The 16,683-nt window shown below is 35.6% G+C and overlaps 2 protein-coding genes across 2 annotated transcripts in view; both read left to right on the forward strand.

Moving 5' to 3' along the window:
- LOC107561458 (xaa-Pro aminopeptidase 2-like) overlaps positions 1-3,050 on the forward strand; it is a 10,730-nt gene extending 7,680 nt beyond the window's left edge. The window contains exons 13-21 of the mRNA XM_016245916.1: positions 397-474; positions 618-689; positions 810-870; positions 963-1,032; positions 1,189-1,293; positions 1,870-1,929; positions 2,008-2,084; positions 2,213-2,302; positions 2,757-3,050. Coding sequence (XP_016101402.1) covers positions 397-474; positions 618-689; positions 810-870; positions 963-1,032; positions 1,189-1,293; positions 1,870-1,929; positions 2,008-2,084; positions 2,213-2,302; positions 2,757-2,957 — 814 coding nt within the window. The 3' untranslated portion in view covers positions 2,958-3,050. The remainder of the gene's footprint in view (positions 1-396; positions 475-617; positions 690-809; positions 871-962; positions 1,033-1,188; positions 1,294-1,869; positions 1,930-2,007; positions 2,085-2,212; positions 2,303-2,756) is intronic.
- A 3,816-nt stretch (positions 3,051-6,866) lies between these two features.
- Positions 6,867-16,320, forward strand: LOC107561467 (SAM and SH3 domain-containing protein 3). The gene is made up of 8 exons (XM_016245926.1): positions 6,867-7,099; positions 9,069-9,161; positions 10,803-10,937; positions 11,516-11,660; positions 11,741-11,892; positions 12,884-13,090; positions 15,200-15,344; positions 15,457-16,320. Exons 1-8 carry the CDS (start codon positions 7,037-7,039, stop codon positions 15,675-15,677), a joined length of 1,161 nt encoding a protein of 386 aa, XP_016101412.1. The 5' UTR covers positions 6,867-7,036; the 3' UTR covers positions 15,678-16,320.
- Positions 16,321-16,683: the final 363 nt, after the last annotated feature.

The raw sequence follows: 16,683 nt of genomic DNA on the forward strand, positions 1-16,683 counted from the left end.
TATATATATAAAAAACTATTGAATTACAGTCAGTGATCATAAGTATGAAACTGTGTTTGAAACTTTTTTTTTTCTTCAAAATATTTAGACACATGGGTAGCATTCATTCATTCATTCAATGACATACACATGGGTAGTGTAATTCTTTTACAGTAAATTTGGTTCATTATGGCTAAGTAATAGTTTACGTATGGAGAAAATTCATGGAATATTTACTTCCAGAAACAGTCTCTAGCACTCTATATTAGCCATCTTTCTAAGCTTACATGATTCGAATAACATCATTTCCACAATTAGAACATGTTAGTACATCAAGGATGTTAATACGGAAGATGATTTGCTTGTGTAAACTTCCTTTTTCTTGAGAATCACAAACCCTTTACTGTGTTTTGGCAGCAAACAGAAGAACAGCAGAGGGCCAAGTTTTGAGACAATTTCTGCAAGTGGACCTAATGCTGCTCTTGCTCACTACAGGTATTGAATATTATATGTGTTCCTCTTCCTGTCCACTTATGACGTTTAGCTTTTCGGTAATTTCCTTTGTTCACTTTTTAATTATAGTCACTATATTTATGTAGTCATTTTTTAAATCATTGCACCTTTTTTATTTATTACAGTCCATCTAATGAAACTGCAAGGAAGCTGTCAGTGGATGAGATGTATCTTGTTGACTCTGGAGGACAGTACCTGTGAGTTTTATAGTACTATTTGTGCATAGTTATGTTTGTGCGCAAAAAAAAAAAAATGCATGGCCAAGCTCATGCATGTATTCTGTCTGATTTATGTTGCCTAAACCATCTATGTTACAGTGATGGTACTACTGATATAACCCGTACTGTGCACTGGGGTAATCCCACTGACTTTCAAAAGGTACTGAATGGTAGGCATAGGAAGATATTGGTGATGCAGGGTGTAATAGGATGCTTATACTGAAAAGTTTTCTCCATGTCTTACTCTAATAGGAGGCCTACACAAGAGTGCTCATGGGAAATATTGAGATTTCAAGAACCGTCTTTCCTGCTGGAACTAGAGGTGATGACCTCCTCATCTTCAATCACAATCTCCCTTCAAGCAACCGTGGCATGATACTTACACAAGAGGGCGCCGTATCCACAGCAGACTTCTCACAGTGACCACCACAAAACCTGTCAAGTGCTAACCTTTCATGTGGTTTTATCCTCACCCTAGGTGTGAACATGGAGATGCTGGGACGAAGAGCACTGTGGGAAGTTGGCTTAAATTATGGTCATGGCACAGGTCATGGTTTGGGGAACTACTTTGGAGTCCATGAATGTAAGTCTGACTCTGTAACATGTTTTTATATTTATTATATATTTATTTCAATAATCTTGTAATTTAAATGCATTTGTGTTCATAAGAAATACAAAGTAGAGTAAAATACACTATTGTTTAAAAGTGTTTTTTTTTTATTCATCAAGGATGCAATTATATCAGCTAAATATGACAGTAAAAACATTTATAATGTTACAAAAGATTTCCATTTTATAAATATTGTTCTTTTGAGCTTTCTATTAAAAAATGCTGGGAAAATAAATTGTATAATATTCATTATATTCACAAAAAAATATTAGATGGCACAATGCACAATTGTTTTATTTAGCATTGACAATAATAAGAAATTGATCATAAATTTAATTTCAAATATTTTACAATAGAAAACTTTGTAATACTATTTCACATTATTACTGTTTTTACCTTATTTTATTTATTTATTTACTTATTACAAATAAATGCAAATCTACTTGGTGAGCATAAATAACTTTCAAAAACACACACATATACAGGTATATTTATTTATAGATATATGCTGTAACTCTTCATCTAACGTCTTTGTTTTCTCTCTGATAGGGCCTGTGGGTTTTCAGTCCAATAATATTCCATTTCAAGAGGGGATGTTCACATCAATTGGTGAGAAATCATTAAGCATCTTATAATGATTGTCTTATTTTGATAATTACGATTATAAACTGACAAACTCTCCTCTAGAACCTGGTTATTACAAGGAGAATGACTTTGGTGTAAGGATAGAGGACATTGCTGTCACTGTTCCAGCTACTACAAAGGTATATCTAACTAACTGAGAACTCTGTAAATCCACTGCAGTTAGCCAAGGGCAGTGCCTAAATAAATATTAATAATATGTGCATTCTTGCTTAAAATAAAATTCCTTTTTTCCTGTTTTCCCTTCAAGCATGGCAACAACTACTTGACATTTGAAACTGTCTCACTAGTGCCTTATGACAGAAAACTGATAAACACATCTCTTCTAAGTCCTGAGCAGGTACTGTAATAGTGCCATATAATATTTATACGCATGTGTGTGTGTGTGTGTGTGTGTGTGTGTGTGTTATTAATATAAATACATTCATGTGTTTACTTTCATATCATGTATTGTGTGATATATATAAACTGTTATTAATCTAAATACATCAATGTTTTCTTTCATATCATTAACCATTTTGGTACTATTGGTTTGTGTTGTATGCCATTTGGTGTTCAGTGTGAAATCTGGCTAATAATCATTTAAGAACCACAACTTTGTGTGTTTAAACATATGTTATTTTCTAGTGCTGGCTTCCTCTGAAAATGTGCCCACAGGCGCTCTTCGCTGGAAATACATCTTAGGAGGGGGGTTGTGGGTTAGCACATGTCTGAAAATGGCCTTATTTTCATTTATGACGAAACCGGAATCACTTACTGATCTCAGCTATCTTTATTTGTTGTCTTTGTTGTAGGTGCACTGGCTCAACAAATACTGTGAGACCATCCGGAGCGTGGTGGGTCCCGAGCTGGAGAGGCAGGGGCTGAAGGAGGAGTACGACTGGATGATGAAGCATACGGCACCCTTCCTTAGTGCTGGAGCTTCAGCTGTCATCTCCTCAGTCACACTCTTAGTAACAGTGCTGCCCTCTGTTTTACTGCATAATCTGCTGTAAAACAAGCACTGAAAAGCATAACCCACTTCGCAGCGTTCAGTACTGCCTCTGCTCCTATTGTGGGCTGGGGTGACAAACTCACTATCAGGTACAAACAGAAAAGCTCCAATGTTGAGTACTTAAATTAAGTTGTCTATAATATACAGTGTTCTTTCTTTCTTTCTTTCTCTTCTATTTCTTCTCTTTTTCCGGATTTTTTCATTGGATTTACCACCTCATTAGGATTTGTCCTATGTTTGAACTTGTGTTAGTATCTACAGTATCTCTACTACTTTGGTTTATCTATGACTGCATCCGAACGCTTAGGCAGGCTATCAGGCAGCGTTTGTATGTGGTTACCTCACAAAACAGATTTCAGACAGACTTCTAAGGCAGAATAACAGTCTAATGATCTTCAAGAAAATATAAAGAACTTTGGTGATAAGTGAATATTTAATTACAACAATACTAATTAATAACTATCAAAAGTGGAAAACATTGGTCAAAATCATTTATTTATACATAAACTGACCACCAACCACGGCTTTTATTAGATTTTTTTAGCTTAAATATCACAGAATGGAAAGCACAGGATTGTGGGACAAAAAAAACCCCTGCATATTTCTTAAATTAACCTGCACTTTTTCAAATGTCTAGATTAATTTGTTCAATTCAGTTCAAGTTTATTTGCATAGCGCTTTTTACGATACAAATCGTTGCAAAGCAACTTTACAGCAAGTTAAGTTTCTACAATATTTAGTGGTAGCTTATCAGTGGTGACTGTCAGTTTATGTACATATGGCAGAAATGTACAGAAAAATAAATTAAAGATGTAATCAAACAGACGATGAACACTATTAACAGCAATTATTATATGATGCAATCAAACTTATAGCAAAATTTTGTTAACACAGAGCTCAACACTAAGATTTTTCTGCTGCTCCATTCAGTTGTTCAGCCCTGATCACAAAAAACGTATAAGTTATTATATAATATTTTATATATATATATATATATATATATTATAATGCCAGCTATAAGGACATTCATACTTTTGGCATACAGTACAATGCACTGCATTGAGTGGTTTATATTCAGCCCATTCTAAATTATGCATCAGAGAAAACTAAATATATAACTATATATAATAATATATAAGTTTGCAAGGCATGAAAGCACATGATGAACACATAAAAATGTAGAGACAACGCAAAACTGGATCTGAATTTTTTGTCAGCTGGCCTGAATTTTCCTTATCCTGCATCCCATTCCTATTGCGATGGGAAACGATCCAGTGCATGAGTGAATAAATCAACTGAATTACGAACCATTTCAGACTTTTTGCTAACCCGTTTGACCAATTAGATCAGAAGAGTGATTCATTCATTCTAAACAGCGCATAGAATAAACATATGACTTGATTGCTGAAATATTATCAGAGAAAATGATTCTTTGGACAGTATACATTAATCCCATTGACATAATGGTCTCAACTGAAGGATGGTGCTTGTTGACAGTATAGTGTCCCCATCACTATACTGGGGTGTTAGGACCCACACAGACCACAGGGTGAGCACCCCTGCTGGCCTCACTAACACCTCTTCCAGCAGCAACCTAGTTTTCCCAGGAGGTCTCCCATCCAGGTACTGACCAGGCTTAGCCCTTCTTAGCTTCAGTGGGTAAACAGTCTTGGGCTACAGGGTGATACGGCTGCCAACAACATAAGGATTTATCAGTTATAATTTACATGCACAGCAATATTTCCTAATTTCCTTAAATAGGTCTAGTGACGGCCCTGGCCTTACCTGCGCAATATGTTTTGAAAAAAGAGATTTTATGTGGAGGTAACAACTTCAGTAACTTTCAGTAATGAGACTAGCTCAGTAAAATCCATTGTACCTTTGATGTGACATGTACATATGGCTGTCAAAATCCCACAAAAATATTTGCCACTGAACTCCGAACTGCAATTTTCTGCAAAGCTAGAGCTAAATAGGCCTACTTCACATAAATCATCTTCTAGTCATCAATCATTTATTGAGCTGGAAGATTTGTACTGTAACCTTTTATTCTCATGTTGTCATTTCTTTATTACGCCAAAACCATGTATCACAATGTTTTTGTCACCGCTCAATGTCATTGCTTTATCATTGCCACAAATTCACATTTATCACCATTAATATGTCAGATGCCATAATTAATAGTATACATTTTATTTAGAAACTGTCAGCAGTCATTTAATAACATAAATCATGCTTTCCATGAATTCCGTATTTTTTGCATGTAAAAATGACTTGTGACCAATCCTTTCTAAAATATTGGCCCAATGTGTCATGGCCGTTTGTGTTGATTTTAGAGCCGGGCATGGTTTAGAGCACTGAAACTGACATGACAGCATGAAACAGCGCTTTCTGAGAACCAGCTTAATTGTCACAGGCCTGAAGCGAGCTGCTGTCAATAGCACTGCTGCATGTGAAGGTCTCATGCCTGCAGAGGTGCGGTTGCTTGGCAACAGTTCCGTCAGAACCGCAGTAAGGTGTGAGTGTGGTTTCTGAGACGTCCGCTCACTCACTCATTCTCTTTCTCTCTCTCTCTCTCTCTCTCTCTGCGCTACTGAGTTTGGCTGTTCTCCTCCAGCTCAAAACAACTTTCAACATTGTTTCTTATCTTCACAAAAATAGGACTGATGGGTGTGATTCTCTATATTTGTCATTTGTTTCTTTCTGTTCTCTGACCATACAATAAAGAGGAACTACAGCAACAGGAGGTTTTGAAAACAATGCCCTCATTAAAGTTGTCATTGTACTTGACCGCTGGCTGTACAACAGAAAACACTGTTGTTATCTAAAGTCATGTACTACGTGTTACTTGCAGTCATATGTGCTATAAACACCGGCCTCTTTGAACCAAATATTTCATACTCATGACATGCTCATTTTTGTCAGGCATCTTACCATGTGGTGTAAAAAAAGAAATAAAAATAACTCTCACACACAGAAACTTCCTCTATTATCTTTCCCAGCTGGCTGAACTTACATGCAAAGGTCTCAGGACACTTCTCAGGACTTTTTTTTACTTTAATAAATCAGTACTCAGAGGCATCATAATCATTAATGATAGTTTCCATGTGATATGGGTAATATGTGAAATAATAATAATTATATATAGAGAGTTTGTGTACTAATTAATTGGTAATTAGTAATAATTGTATATATATGCATATAATATTTAACATTTTAATTAAATTATATATTTAATTCAAACATTACAATATTTAAATGTTCAACTTAAAATATTTTTATTATTTTATTTCTTTAATGTGTATACATTTCTATTTATAAGTATTAGAATATTTAAATGTTCTACGTTAAATAGTTTTTATTTTTAGATATTTATTTATATTAATATGAATTAAATATTTATTTAAATGTTCTAAATTAAATATTTTAATTATTTATTTAAAATGTATTTTTATTTATTGTTTATATGTTTATAAGTAATATTTCTAAGTATTAGAAAATGTAAATGATTTAAATTAAAGTTTTATTATATATTTTAACTGATAAATCATTCATATACATGAATTTAAAAATGTACTTAATTTATAAATATTAGAATATTTACCTATTCAAGTATTCTAAATATTTAGAGTCAGAGACTCAATTCAATGCTTACCTCAAGAAATAATAAAAAATAATAATAATTCATCATGTTCTTATCTGAACTCCATTACAAATCTTCAGGGTGAGGATGTTCTGTATCACTGAATATATAAATAACTGGTCATTAGTTTGTTGTTTTTTTTATCTTTTTATCTCTGGTTTGTTCTTTATCTGATATGAACCATTTCAACCAAAACCACCTCTTAAAAAAAGAAGTTCCTGTCTAGTCATGTGACTTCCTCAAGCGTTTAGTTCTCCACTCCAGAGAGCAGAGAAGAAATTTTCTTCTGCCTCTTCCTCCTCTGGTGGCTTTTGTCTCTTAGTGAGTGGCACAGTGGCAGTAAGACTGACAGTTCGTTAAGCATAACCAAGTGTAATACTGCCACAGCTATAGTCGTGGTCCTCAGGAGCATATTGCCCACCCACTATTGGATCAACATGTTACGACGGAAACCATCCAATGCATCTGAAAAGGAGCAGGGCCAGGTGCAAAAGAAGAAGGTAGGAGTTTGTGTCTTAATGCAAGTGTGGCCCTGTTTTGAAGAGTTAAAGAGTAGAAATGATGTTCTTGGAGGTTTCCTTCTGGAGGTCGTCAATCCCAAGGGAGCACACACACATAATAAACTGTTTAAAAAGCAAAAGGTCAATGAAACAAATGCATTATGGCAGAACATGTGGTTTTGTTGCTAACTGTTTGAAACAACAGTACGTTGAGAGGCTTTTTCAAGTGTTTTCATTCATCTGCATTAATAATAGTCCTATTGTAATATGTAGTTTGACTTCAGCCCTGTCAGAACTGAAACTCTATGATTGTTCTGGGTGAAATGCATGGCTGTGCAGCAGTTCCTGTAGAGACAGCAGACCGTACCACACATCCTGAAGCAGTTCATACCTCACCAGAGCAAAGCATCCAAAAACAGCTCCTCAATTCGAAGTGACATTTGCGTAGGTCTTCATAGCAATCAGCGGTTAACTGCTTCTGCAGCATTACTCTTATTTTCCATTTGATTCACATCTTGCGTGTAACAACCAACAGTTTCGATATTTCTCCTCTGTGAAACTGCAGGTGCTTTGTAAACCCATGGAATCCAAGCAAAGTGAGATCTGAAAATCTTGCTGTTGTGCATCATGGTTATTTTGCTGTCGTTTTAAACCAATGCCTTTCTCATATCCTTATCCAGAGTACAGAATGTAGCATAGAGTTGACGCTCATTACCATCCCCTTAAATGTTGCAGTTTCCTCTTTGGTCATGGTTTAGATTATGCATAATCATTTCAGTCGAGATCTGTCAAAAATATATTTCACCATCTCATGAGGATGCAGAATGTTGTCACTGTGTTTGAGAACTTTATGGGGAAGGTTTGCAAATAGATGGGAATGATTTGTGCAATGATAGTTTGACAGTGGGACTATTTAGTTTAGTATGATTTTCGAATCTCTTCTGCATTTAGTTGTCTTAGCAGATTGCAGTCTGTTGTGTGCTGTCTAGATAGTGCACAGCTCTGCAGGGATTGGCTGCATGATGACTGTGACATACCCACTTCCTGAGTTGAAGAAAAGCGGCACAGTGAAAGGTTTAGATAAGAGAGAGGGGAAAAGTCAAATTGGAACAAGGATGCACAAAAGCCCACAAAACCCACACTGAATGACTAGCATTAATTAAAAAAAAAGTTTCTTATTCTTGAATGAATCTGCTCTGGTTCTACTCAAACAAGTCACACTTTGCAATGCAGTGTCTTTTAGAGTAACTTTATCATATAGATCTGCGATGCACAAAGCCAAAGTTAGCTCATGATGACTTTTGATTTGTCCCACCATGCCATAACACAATGAAGCTGAATTTTTAGGTATATATTAAATGTTATTATTATTTTAGTATAATATAGTTGGATGTAATTTACGTTCTGTCTAATGGCCCTCAATTAAGTTTGCGTTTTTGGCCCTAGAAAGATTAGACTGACACATTGTTATTGTAAATAATTACATTGAAAAGTTACATTGACATTATGTAAAGTGTCACCAAACACATTTTCCTATCTGTGAAAACCTATGAAAGCTTTTTTTTCATGAAAGTCCAAAGGTTTTTCCACCCTACAAAACACTTGAACTAAGTGTTATCCATGCTTATAATTTCATCTGGTCCATGGTTCTGAAAAGGATCATGTGGATTATTCTGCTCAAATGTTGCTCCAGAGGCCCGATAATGCCTCCAAATATTGATCAGGATATATGCTTGTGGAATTCCAATAACATTAAATGGCCATTATAACATGAGCTATCAGTTAAAGTAAACTGGATTTGTTCATGATGCATAGAGATTAAATTTCATCAGCATAATGCTTCAACCATAAAGCCAATTGGGTCAGGAATCATGAGCAATAATCTATCTATGGGTCTGTCTATATCTGAATACTGTACAGTACTGTAACTTTGATTAGTCTCTGATGAGAAACTGTTCTGTGTTTACAGCTGACTCTGCAAAGGTCCAGCAGCTTCAAAGACTTTATGAAGTCAAAGCCGTCGTCACCCGTAGTGAGCTCTGAGCCTACACTGGATGAAACAGTAAGTGCAGTAGTTTGTTAAAGGAGCAGTTTACCAAACAAAATAAAAAATTCTGTCATTTAAGCACCTCCCTACTACTGGTTCCAAACCTGTATGAGTTTATTTCAGCTGTTGAACACAAAAGAAGATTTTTTTGAAGAATGTTGGTAACTAAACAGTTGATATGGAAAAATACTATGGAAGTCTATGGATACCATCAACTGTTTGGTTGCCAACATTCTTCAAAATACCTTCTTTTGAGTTAAACAGCTGAAATAAACTCATACAGGTTTAGAACCACTTGATGGTGAGTAAATCAAGACACAGTTTTCATTTTTGGTGAACTATCCCTTTAACTATGGAGATAAAGTTGCTCTACTCAAGCTCCAACTTACTGTTGTCTCATGATTATCAAACTATTGGACAATGTGAAGTTGTGTAGAAAAAGCAACAGCCAAGTCACAGTTAACCTTAAACCAAACTGCTAGAAGGGTGCTTAATAACGGCTTCATTTGAAAGTTTTAAAAATATCTACACAGGATGTCATCCTTTCATGAGCCATTCAAGCAGAGAGCCTGCTTAACCTTCTGTCTGCTTTTCAGAGAAGCAGACAATTGTGGTATTTTATGCATAGATATATATATGATTTTCTATAAGATTTATTTATAATGACTGCTAAAAATTCTAATAATAAATTATAAAATAAAATAAATTACATTTATAAAAAGAAATTTTAAATTGTAATAATTTTTCACAATATTGCTGTTTTTATCGTATTTTTTAATCAAATAAACGCAGCCTTGGTGAGCATGAGAGACTTTCAAGAACATTAAAAAAAATTGTGTATATATTTTATTATCAATCAGTCAAGATAATATTTGACATTGTTTTAACAAAAACTTATGAATAAAAAATTTATTATTAATGAATAATTTAATAAATATTCATATATTTATTGTTGTTAAAACTGTGTCCTGTTCAATATCAAAAGTGTTAAATGGTATGGCATAGCTTTCTGTGCGGCTGTTAAGTAAAGTGCTGAGGTATAAACACAAGGGCAATGTAACAGATTGCTGTAAAATCCCCTTGACGCCTACAGGTACATTTGTTTTTTTGTCTGTGCCTTTTATAACAGCACATGTCCTAAAAGGAAGAGCCTGTGACATTTCTCTTAGAGCTCAGAGAGGAGGAGCTACACTGACTCACTGTGGTAATGACAAAAAAACCACTGTCACAGACTTTACTGGAAATCCTCTTGAGAACGTGCCCATCAAGTTAAAACTAACACCGCTTATAGTGAGGTTATATCACAAACAAATACATGCTGATTCAGCTTAGCCAGGGCAAAGACCTGAACATAACATTACAAAAGCATTATGAAAAACACATCAAAGAGTTCTGCACTCAGTAATTAAAAACAAAAAGGTTACTTGATGTAAATCAAGGCAATAAGTTCTAACAGAAGTCTGTCTCGTTTTCTTTAATGATGGAGCCAGGACATAGTGCAGAGAACAACAAGTCTATGAGAGCAAGCAGCAAGAATTATTCATTGCCTGTAGACCTTTTTAGACAAGAGGAAGTTTTATGAGTCAAGAGGTCAAAATTAGAAGCTGAATAAATGCACAGTAAAAACAGTGTAATTTTTTGTGAAATTTCTTTCAGCAGCTGGAGAGTGCACCACCAGAGGATTCAGGGAAAAGTAACGGGAAACTGGGAAAGAAATGGAGAAACGTCATATCTCGCACAATGACCCGTAAAACCTCCAAGATGGTACAGAAAGCCCTTGCAGAGGAGGGGGTGAGCTGAAAGCACAAGTGTAAAGTACAATAAGAGTCAACGATGAACTAACAATAAACACTTTTACAGAATTTATTCATCTTGGTTAATGTTAATTGCTACAGTTTTTTAGCATTTCAAACGTTTTAGTATTTCCACATCCAATTTTATAGATTGTGTATATAAATTATCATTATATTAATAAATGCTGTACGTTTGTTAGTTAATTATGTCTAATGCATCAATTAATGTAAATTAATTTAACCTTAACCCTTGTAAAATATGGTTATAAACATTTATTTTATTCAATTTTCCTAAGTAATCTAACTTGCTAGCAACCATCTAAGAAAAACACTTAATGCAACAGATTTAACTTTTCTGGTTTCTATTTTTTTTTTTTTTTAAGTAAACTAACATAGCAGACCTATCTAAGAAAAGCACTTCATGTAACAGATTGAATTTGTCTCCCCCATGTGGATGAGACCAGTACATTTTATACAGTCAGCAGTCTCAGATGTTTTCAGTAGCTTAATGCTATGACATTCATGAGCATATGAATTAAAATGAACTTTTAATTATGTTACGTTTGTTGATTTCAGAATGAGAGTGGGGAGGACGGCTCTATGTCTCCCATGTCTCCAAATGACTGGATTCCAGATCTCACTGCTGGGAACAGAACGTCTGTGTGCTCCAACAGCTCAGAGGACACAATACACAGCCCTCTCTCACGCCAGCTCTCTGGATGTAAGCAGTCTCAGCCCGGCACAATATGAAGCTGAAGTGAGATCATGAGGCTGATTGATTTTTTTTTTCCTGATGTGCAGGTGCTGACAGGCAGAGTCTGGACAGTGGCTTCAGCCAGAGAGACAGTATGAGACTGGAGGACAGCACCTACACAGGGCCCTTCTGCGGCAGAGCCCTCGTCCACACTGACTTCACCCCCAGCCCCTATGACATTGAATCCCTCAAACTACAGGTCAGGCTTTTAAAAAGTGCTCTTTATGGACAATAAATGAAAAAAAACTGCTATTATTTACTCTTCTATTTATGTATTCTTCTTTTTTCTTATTTGTTTTAATTCATTTGAAATACATTTTTAATCCATTTGTATTTAATCAATAGTATTTTTAAACACTTTTTATGGAAAGGACTTTGAATTACCATTGTGTATGAAAATAGTATATTATTAATATACTATTATGGTTTATGTAAATATTGTAGTTAGAAGTTTTAGTCGTTTTGTTGGGTGTTTTTGCCATTTTTATTAGTTTTTGTTGTTTTTTAAATATGTCTATATAGTTTTTATTAATTTTTATTTCAGTTTTAGTTTGTTATTTTAGTTAAACTAAACAAAAATGTTGAAACTAAAAGAAAAGGAGAAATGTTGCCTTGGCAACTGCCTGAAATAAAATAGATAATTAAAAAATATATATATAAAATATAAAATATATATTTTATTTTATTTTATTTCAGTTAATGTTTATTTTTGGCTCAAGTAGCAAGACTGTTTATTTATTTGTTTGTTTGTTTTAGTCTAAATTTAGTTAACTATAATAACCCTGATATATGAAATGTGCTATAGAAATAAACTTGCCTTGCTTTTTGTGGAACACAAAAGTAATTTTGAGGAATTGTACTGGCTGCTCTTTTCCATACAATTAAAGCACAATGAACATTTTCCTGAAGCTTTCGAGCATCAGATGGTTGCAAAAGCTCTGTAAAATAATCAAAAAGTGGTCCATAAAATTTGTGTGCTATGCTTAAGTGTTTGTGAAGCTTGAAATCTTAAGTCCCCAATCGCGAGATAAAAACAACCAGTATATTATTCAGAATTACTTCTACTGTGTTTCACGAAAGAAAGTAATACAAGTAATGACAGAATTTTGAGTATAACTAATACTTTAAAACATTGTAGTATGGAGCAAGTATATTGTATGTAGTGCACTTACATTTTTCAAAACACACAGAAAGGAGACATCATCCAGATCATTGAGAAGCCACCAGTAGGCACCTGGACTGGTAAACTCAATAACAAAGTGGGCTCCTTTAAATTCATCTACGTCACAATACTACCAGAGGAGGACACACCACCAAAGAGGAAGCGATGTCAAGGACGCAAGAACAAACCCAAACCGCAAACCCTGGAGGAAGTTCTGGAGAGAATAGGCCTAACTGTAAGCCTAAAGTTACTTTTTCTTAAAGGGTTAGTTCACCCAAAAATGAAAATTAGCCCATAAATTACTCACCCTCAAGTCATCCTAGGTGTATATGACTTTCTTCTTTCAGACAAATCCAGTCGGAGTTATATTAAAAATTGTCTTTGATCTTTCAAGCTGTTTCATGGCACTCAGCATGCGTTGCATGCATCAGTCCAAAAGAAGTTAAATAAAAAGCGCCCATCCATAAAAATGTCTCACACGGCTCCCGGGGGTGAACAAAGGCCTTCTGTAGCGAATCGATGCATTTTTTTGTAAGAAAAATGCCCATATTCAAAACTTAATAATCACTTTAATGTCGCTTGCTCCAACAGTTGTACACAGAAGCAGCTCCGGGCTGATGACGTATGAGTTCAGCGTTGCGCATGCGCCGGTGAGTCTCGTGAAAACCAACATTTGTTAACAGGAGCTAAAAAAGAAGCAAAGTTTCCTTACTTTAGCAAAGGAAAACCAGTCCTCCTCTTGGCTAATATCGAAATCCTCCGACATTCTTCTTTACAAATCTCGTTTTGTACTTCTAATTAGTGACCGTTGTTTTGTTTTGATCTCTCCCCTGCGCTTCCGCGTTCGTCACTTCTGAGCGGCGCATGCTCAAAGCCGACCTTCATACGTCATCCGCCCGGAACTGCTTCCGTGTACAACAGTGAGCGCAAGCTACATTAAAGTGATTATTACGTTTTGAATAAGGATATTTTTCTTACAAAAACGCATCGATTCGCTACAGAAGGCCTTTGTTCACCCCCGGGAGCCATGTGTAAGGGAAACAGTGATAATTTAGCTCAAAGGGAATCATTTAAGATTTTAAAGGGAACTCCACCAATAATATGTAAGGGAATTTGGACAGAATCACTGTTTACAGCTGATCACTGAGACGGCCAGCGATTCAGTGAACGAGCCGTATGCCATCAATTCTGCAATGGATATTTATATCCAAAATATAGTGAGAAAACGATTAATTAGCACAGTAACAAGATCGGCAGTTTAAGACATTAACTTGTGAGCACAAAACACAAGATACTTCTCTTTTCAATATAAATAAGGCTTTATTGGATAAATCTAAGACATATTAACTAATCTAACACATGAACACACGCATTCACACAAGTTGCAGAAAGAGAGAAAGTGAGGAAATAATTAGTTTAAGAGAATGAAAATGTGAAATCCCAAGTTTACAGCAATATGTGCAATTGCATAGATCTGAACAACCATCAATCACTTAATTAACCCTCGCATTGAGTCCCTCAATGAGGTTAAAATTTATATTAAATGCACCAGTTCAGCTAGGATCTGGAGGTACTTGCGTTCCTGTGTGCGGGGTTCCCTTCCTTGTCTGGTTGCCGAAAGGGGTTTCCCACTTTTCTGATTGGCTGGAGGTTCAGTCTTGGGAAGCCAGTGATTGGGCGTTGGCTGGCGACGCGGAGCTGTGGTCTGCAGTTGAAGTTTTAGACGGCACTCTTTCGGAGATGCGGCGTTAGGCAAACTTAACTCGAAACACGAAACTCTCAACGGAAAATTGAATAAACTAAAGAAATAGAAATAGAAGTAAAGTTTGACGAGACCAGGTGGCGTTTCTCCTCATGGTTTTGGAGGAGATGGCGTGTAAGCCAGAGCACGCTCAAAACTAAAGAATCATGATTAAAAAAAACAAGGCTCGAAAAGGCAAGAAGGAAGAGAAAGAAGAAGGTGATGTCCTGAGTATTTAAACCAGGCTGTTTAACACACCCCAAATCATGTTTTGACCAAATCTGAGATTGTCTGATTCGGTCTTATATCCTACACGTGTGAGACATTTTTTATGGATGGGCGCTTTTTATTTAACTTCTTTTGGACTGATGCATGCAACACATGCTGAGTGCCATGAAACAGCTTGAAAGATCAAAAGCAATTTTTTATATAACTCTGACTGGATTCATCTAAAAGAAGAAAGTCATATACACCTAGGATGACTTGAGGGTGAGTAATTTATGGACTAATTTTCATTTTTGGGTGAACTAACCCTTTAAATATGTGGGCCATTACATCATAGTACAATAGGATCTGCTCTGAATGACTGGATTGTGTGTCCAGGAGCTGGGATCTCTCCTGTCCATGCATGGCTTCCAGAGTTTGGAGGATTTCAGCGGCCTGAAGGAGTCCCACCTGAACGAACTGAACATTACAGACCCTGAGCAATGTGTGAAGATACTGAAAGCAGCAGAATTGCTTCATGACTGTAAGTCCATCAAAGAGCCATTGAGTCTAGACTGTTATCCTAATTGTGTTCATTGGTACATATTTATAATTTGCAGTCTGTTTAATGTACTAACATCACTTCTGCCCTCCAGCTGAGGATGAATCCGATGTAGAGGAGCAAAAGACTGAAATGCCACGGGACTCGGGTTGTTACGAGAGCACAGAGAACCTGGCAAACGGATGTGAGGAGCCCCAGCTGGAATCCCAACCGGAGCCAGAGACTGATCCGGACACAGAAACAAAGCTCAATGCGATTCAGGAACAACTGGAGGAGATGAAGGTGGAGGAGAGTCCTGAGAGCCAAACAGAGTGAAGCCACCAGAATGTTCTTTTGATCCTGCTTCTTTGAAACTCAGTCAAGCTGGATTAAATTCTATGAAAAAACATTTCATATGCACAGCCCATACAGAAGCCAATAGACTTAGAAGATGGCTTAAAGATCTTGAAGCTACCATCATCTATTTGCTCTGCTATTATGGTTAAGAAAGACCTGGGCTTCAAAATCTAACTGAAACAAAGTTGTAGGATTTTGAAAAACAGGCTGCATAAAGTGATATTCCATGGATTAAACCTACAGCTATGTTTTTACATCATAAAAGAAGAAGAATGCTGGAATCCCACATATTGATTTTGCTCACAAGGATAAATATGCATGACCTAACTGTGATTTTCTAATATCTGAGAAGTTTCATCATCACCATCATCATACCTTTAACTATGAAGTAGCATTTTATATACTACTGTTCTACAGTTTCTGTCGGAATGAATGTACAGAGTTACACAACTGGTGCACTCAAAAATATATTTTTGTCAGGCATGAAAGAGGAAAAGCACATTGTTCAGTTTTATTCTTTTGCTTCTATAGTCAACTATTTTGGTTCCGGTTTATGGTAATATTTGTTATAATGTTGTTTTAGTTTTCAAAGCCATTGTTGTTTTTTATACTTGTATTCCGTTTCAGCCTTCCATTTGTCGTTTATATTGTTGTCTGTACTTTCACTGCTTTTTTACTAGTTTTGTTTGTTTTAAGAAAAAAAAACAATTTTGAAACAACATAACAGAAATTGTAATAATACCATATAATTTAATGACCATACATATACACACAAATTCATAAAGTAGAAAGTGAAGAGTATGAGGATATATACATGATCACAGTGTTATTACCAAGCAAAGTGAACAACTCAATCTGTGATGACGAATAATGTGTACGTTATGCATCATATCCAAATATCTAGCGCAGACCAGCTTTTGCTAATAATCCAAACTTACACATTACACTGACTTTTTGATTTTGTTGCGCCTCATTTAATAAATAA

The sequence above is a fragment of the Sinocyclocheilus grahami genome, unplaced genomic scaffold, assembly GCF_001515645.1.
Source record: "Sinocyclocheilus grahami isolate Dianchi unplaced genomic scaffold, SAMN03320097.WGS_v1.1 scaffold23.1, whole genome shotgun sequence".
Classification (NCBI taxonomy): domain Eukaryota; kingdom Metazoa; phylum Chordata; class Actinopteri; order Cypriniformes; family Cyprinidae; genus Sinocyclocheilus; species Sinocyclocheilus grahami.

Coding starts and splice junctions, on each gene's coding strand:
- LOC107561467 (XM_016245926.1), top strand. CDS start 7,037: ATGTTACGACGGAAACCATCCAATGCATCTGAAAAGGAGCAGGGCCAG. Junction 10,938..11,515: donor AAGCCCTTGCAGAGGAGGGG/GTGAGCTGAAAG, acceptor TGTTGATTTCAG/AATGAGAGTGGGGAGGACGG. Junction 11,661..11,740: donor CTCACGCCAGCTCTCTGGAT/GTAAGCAGTCTC, acceptor CCTGATGTGCAG/GTGCTGACAGGCAGAGTCTG.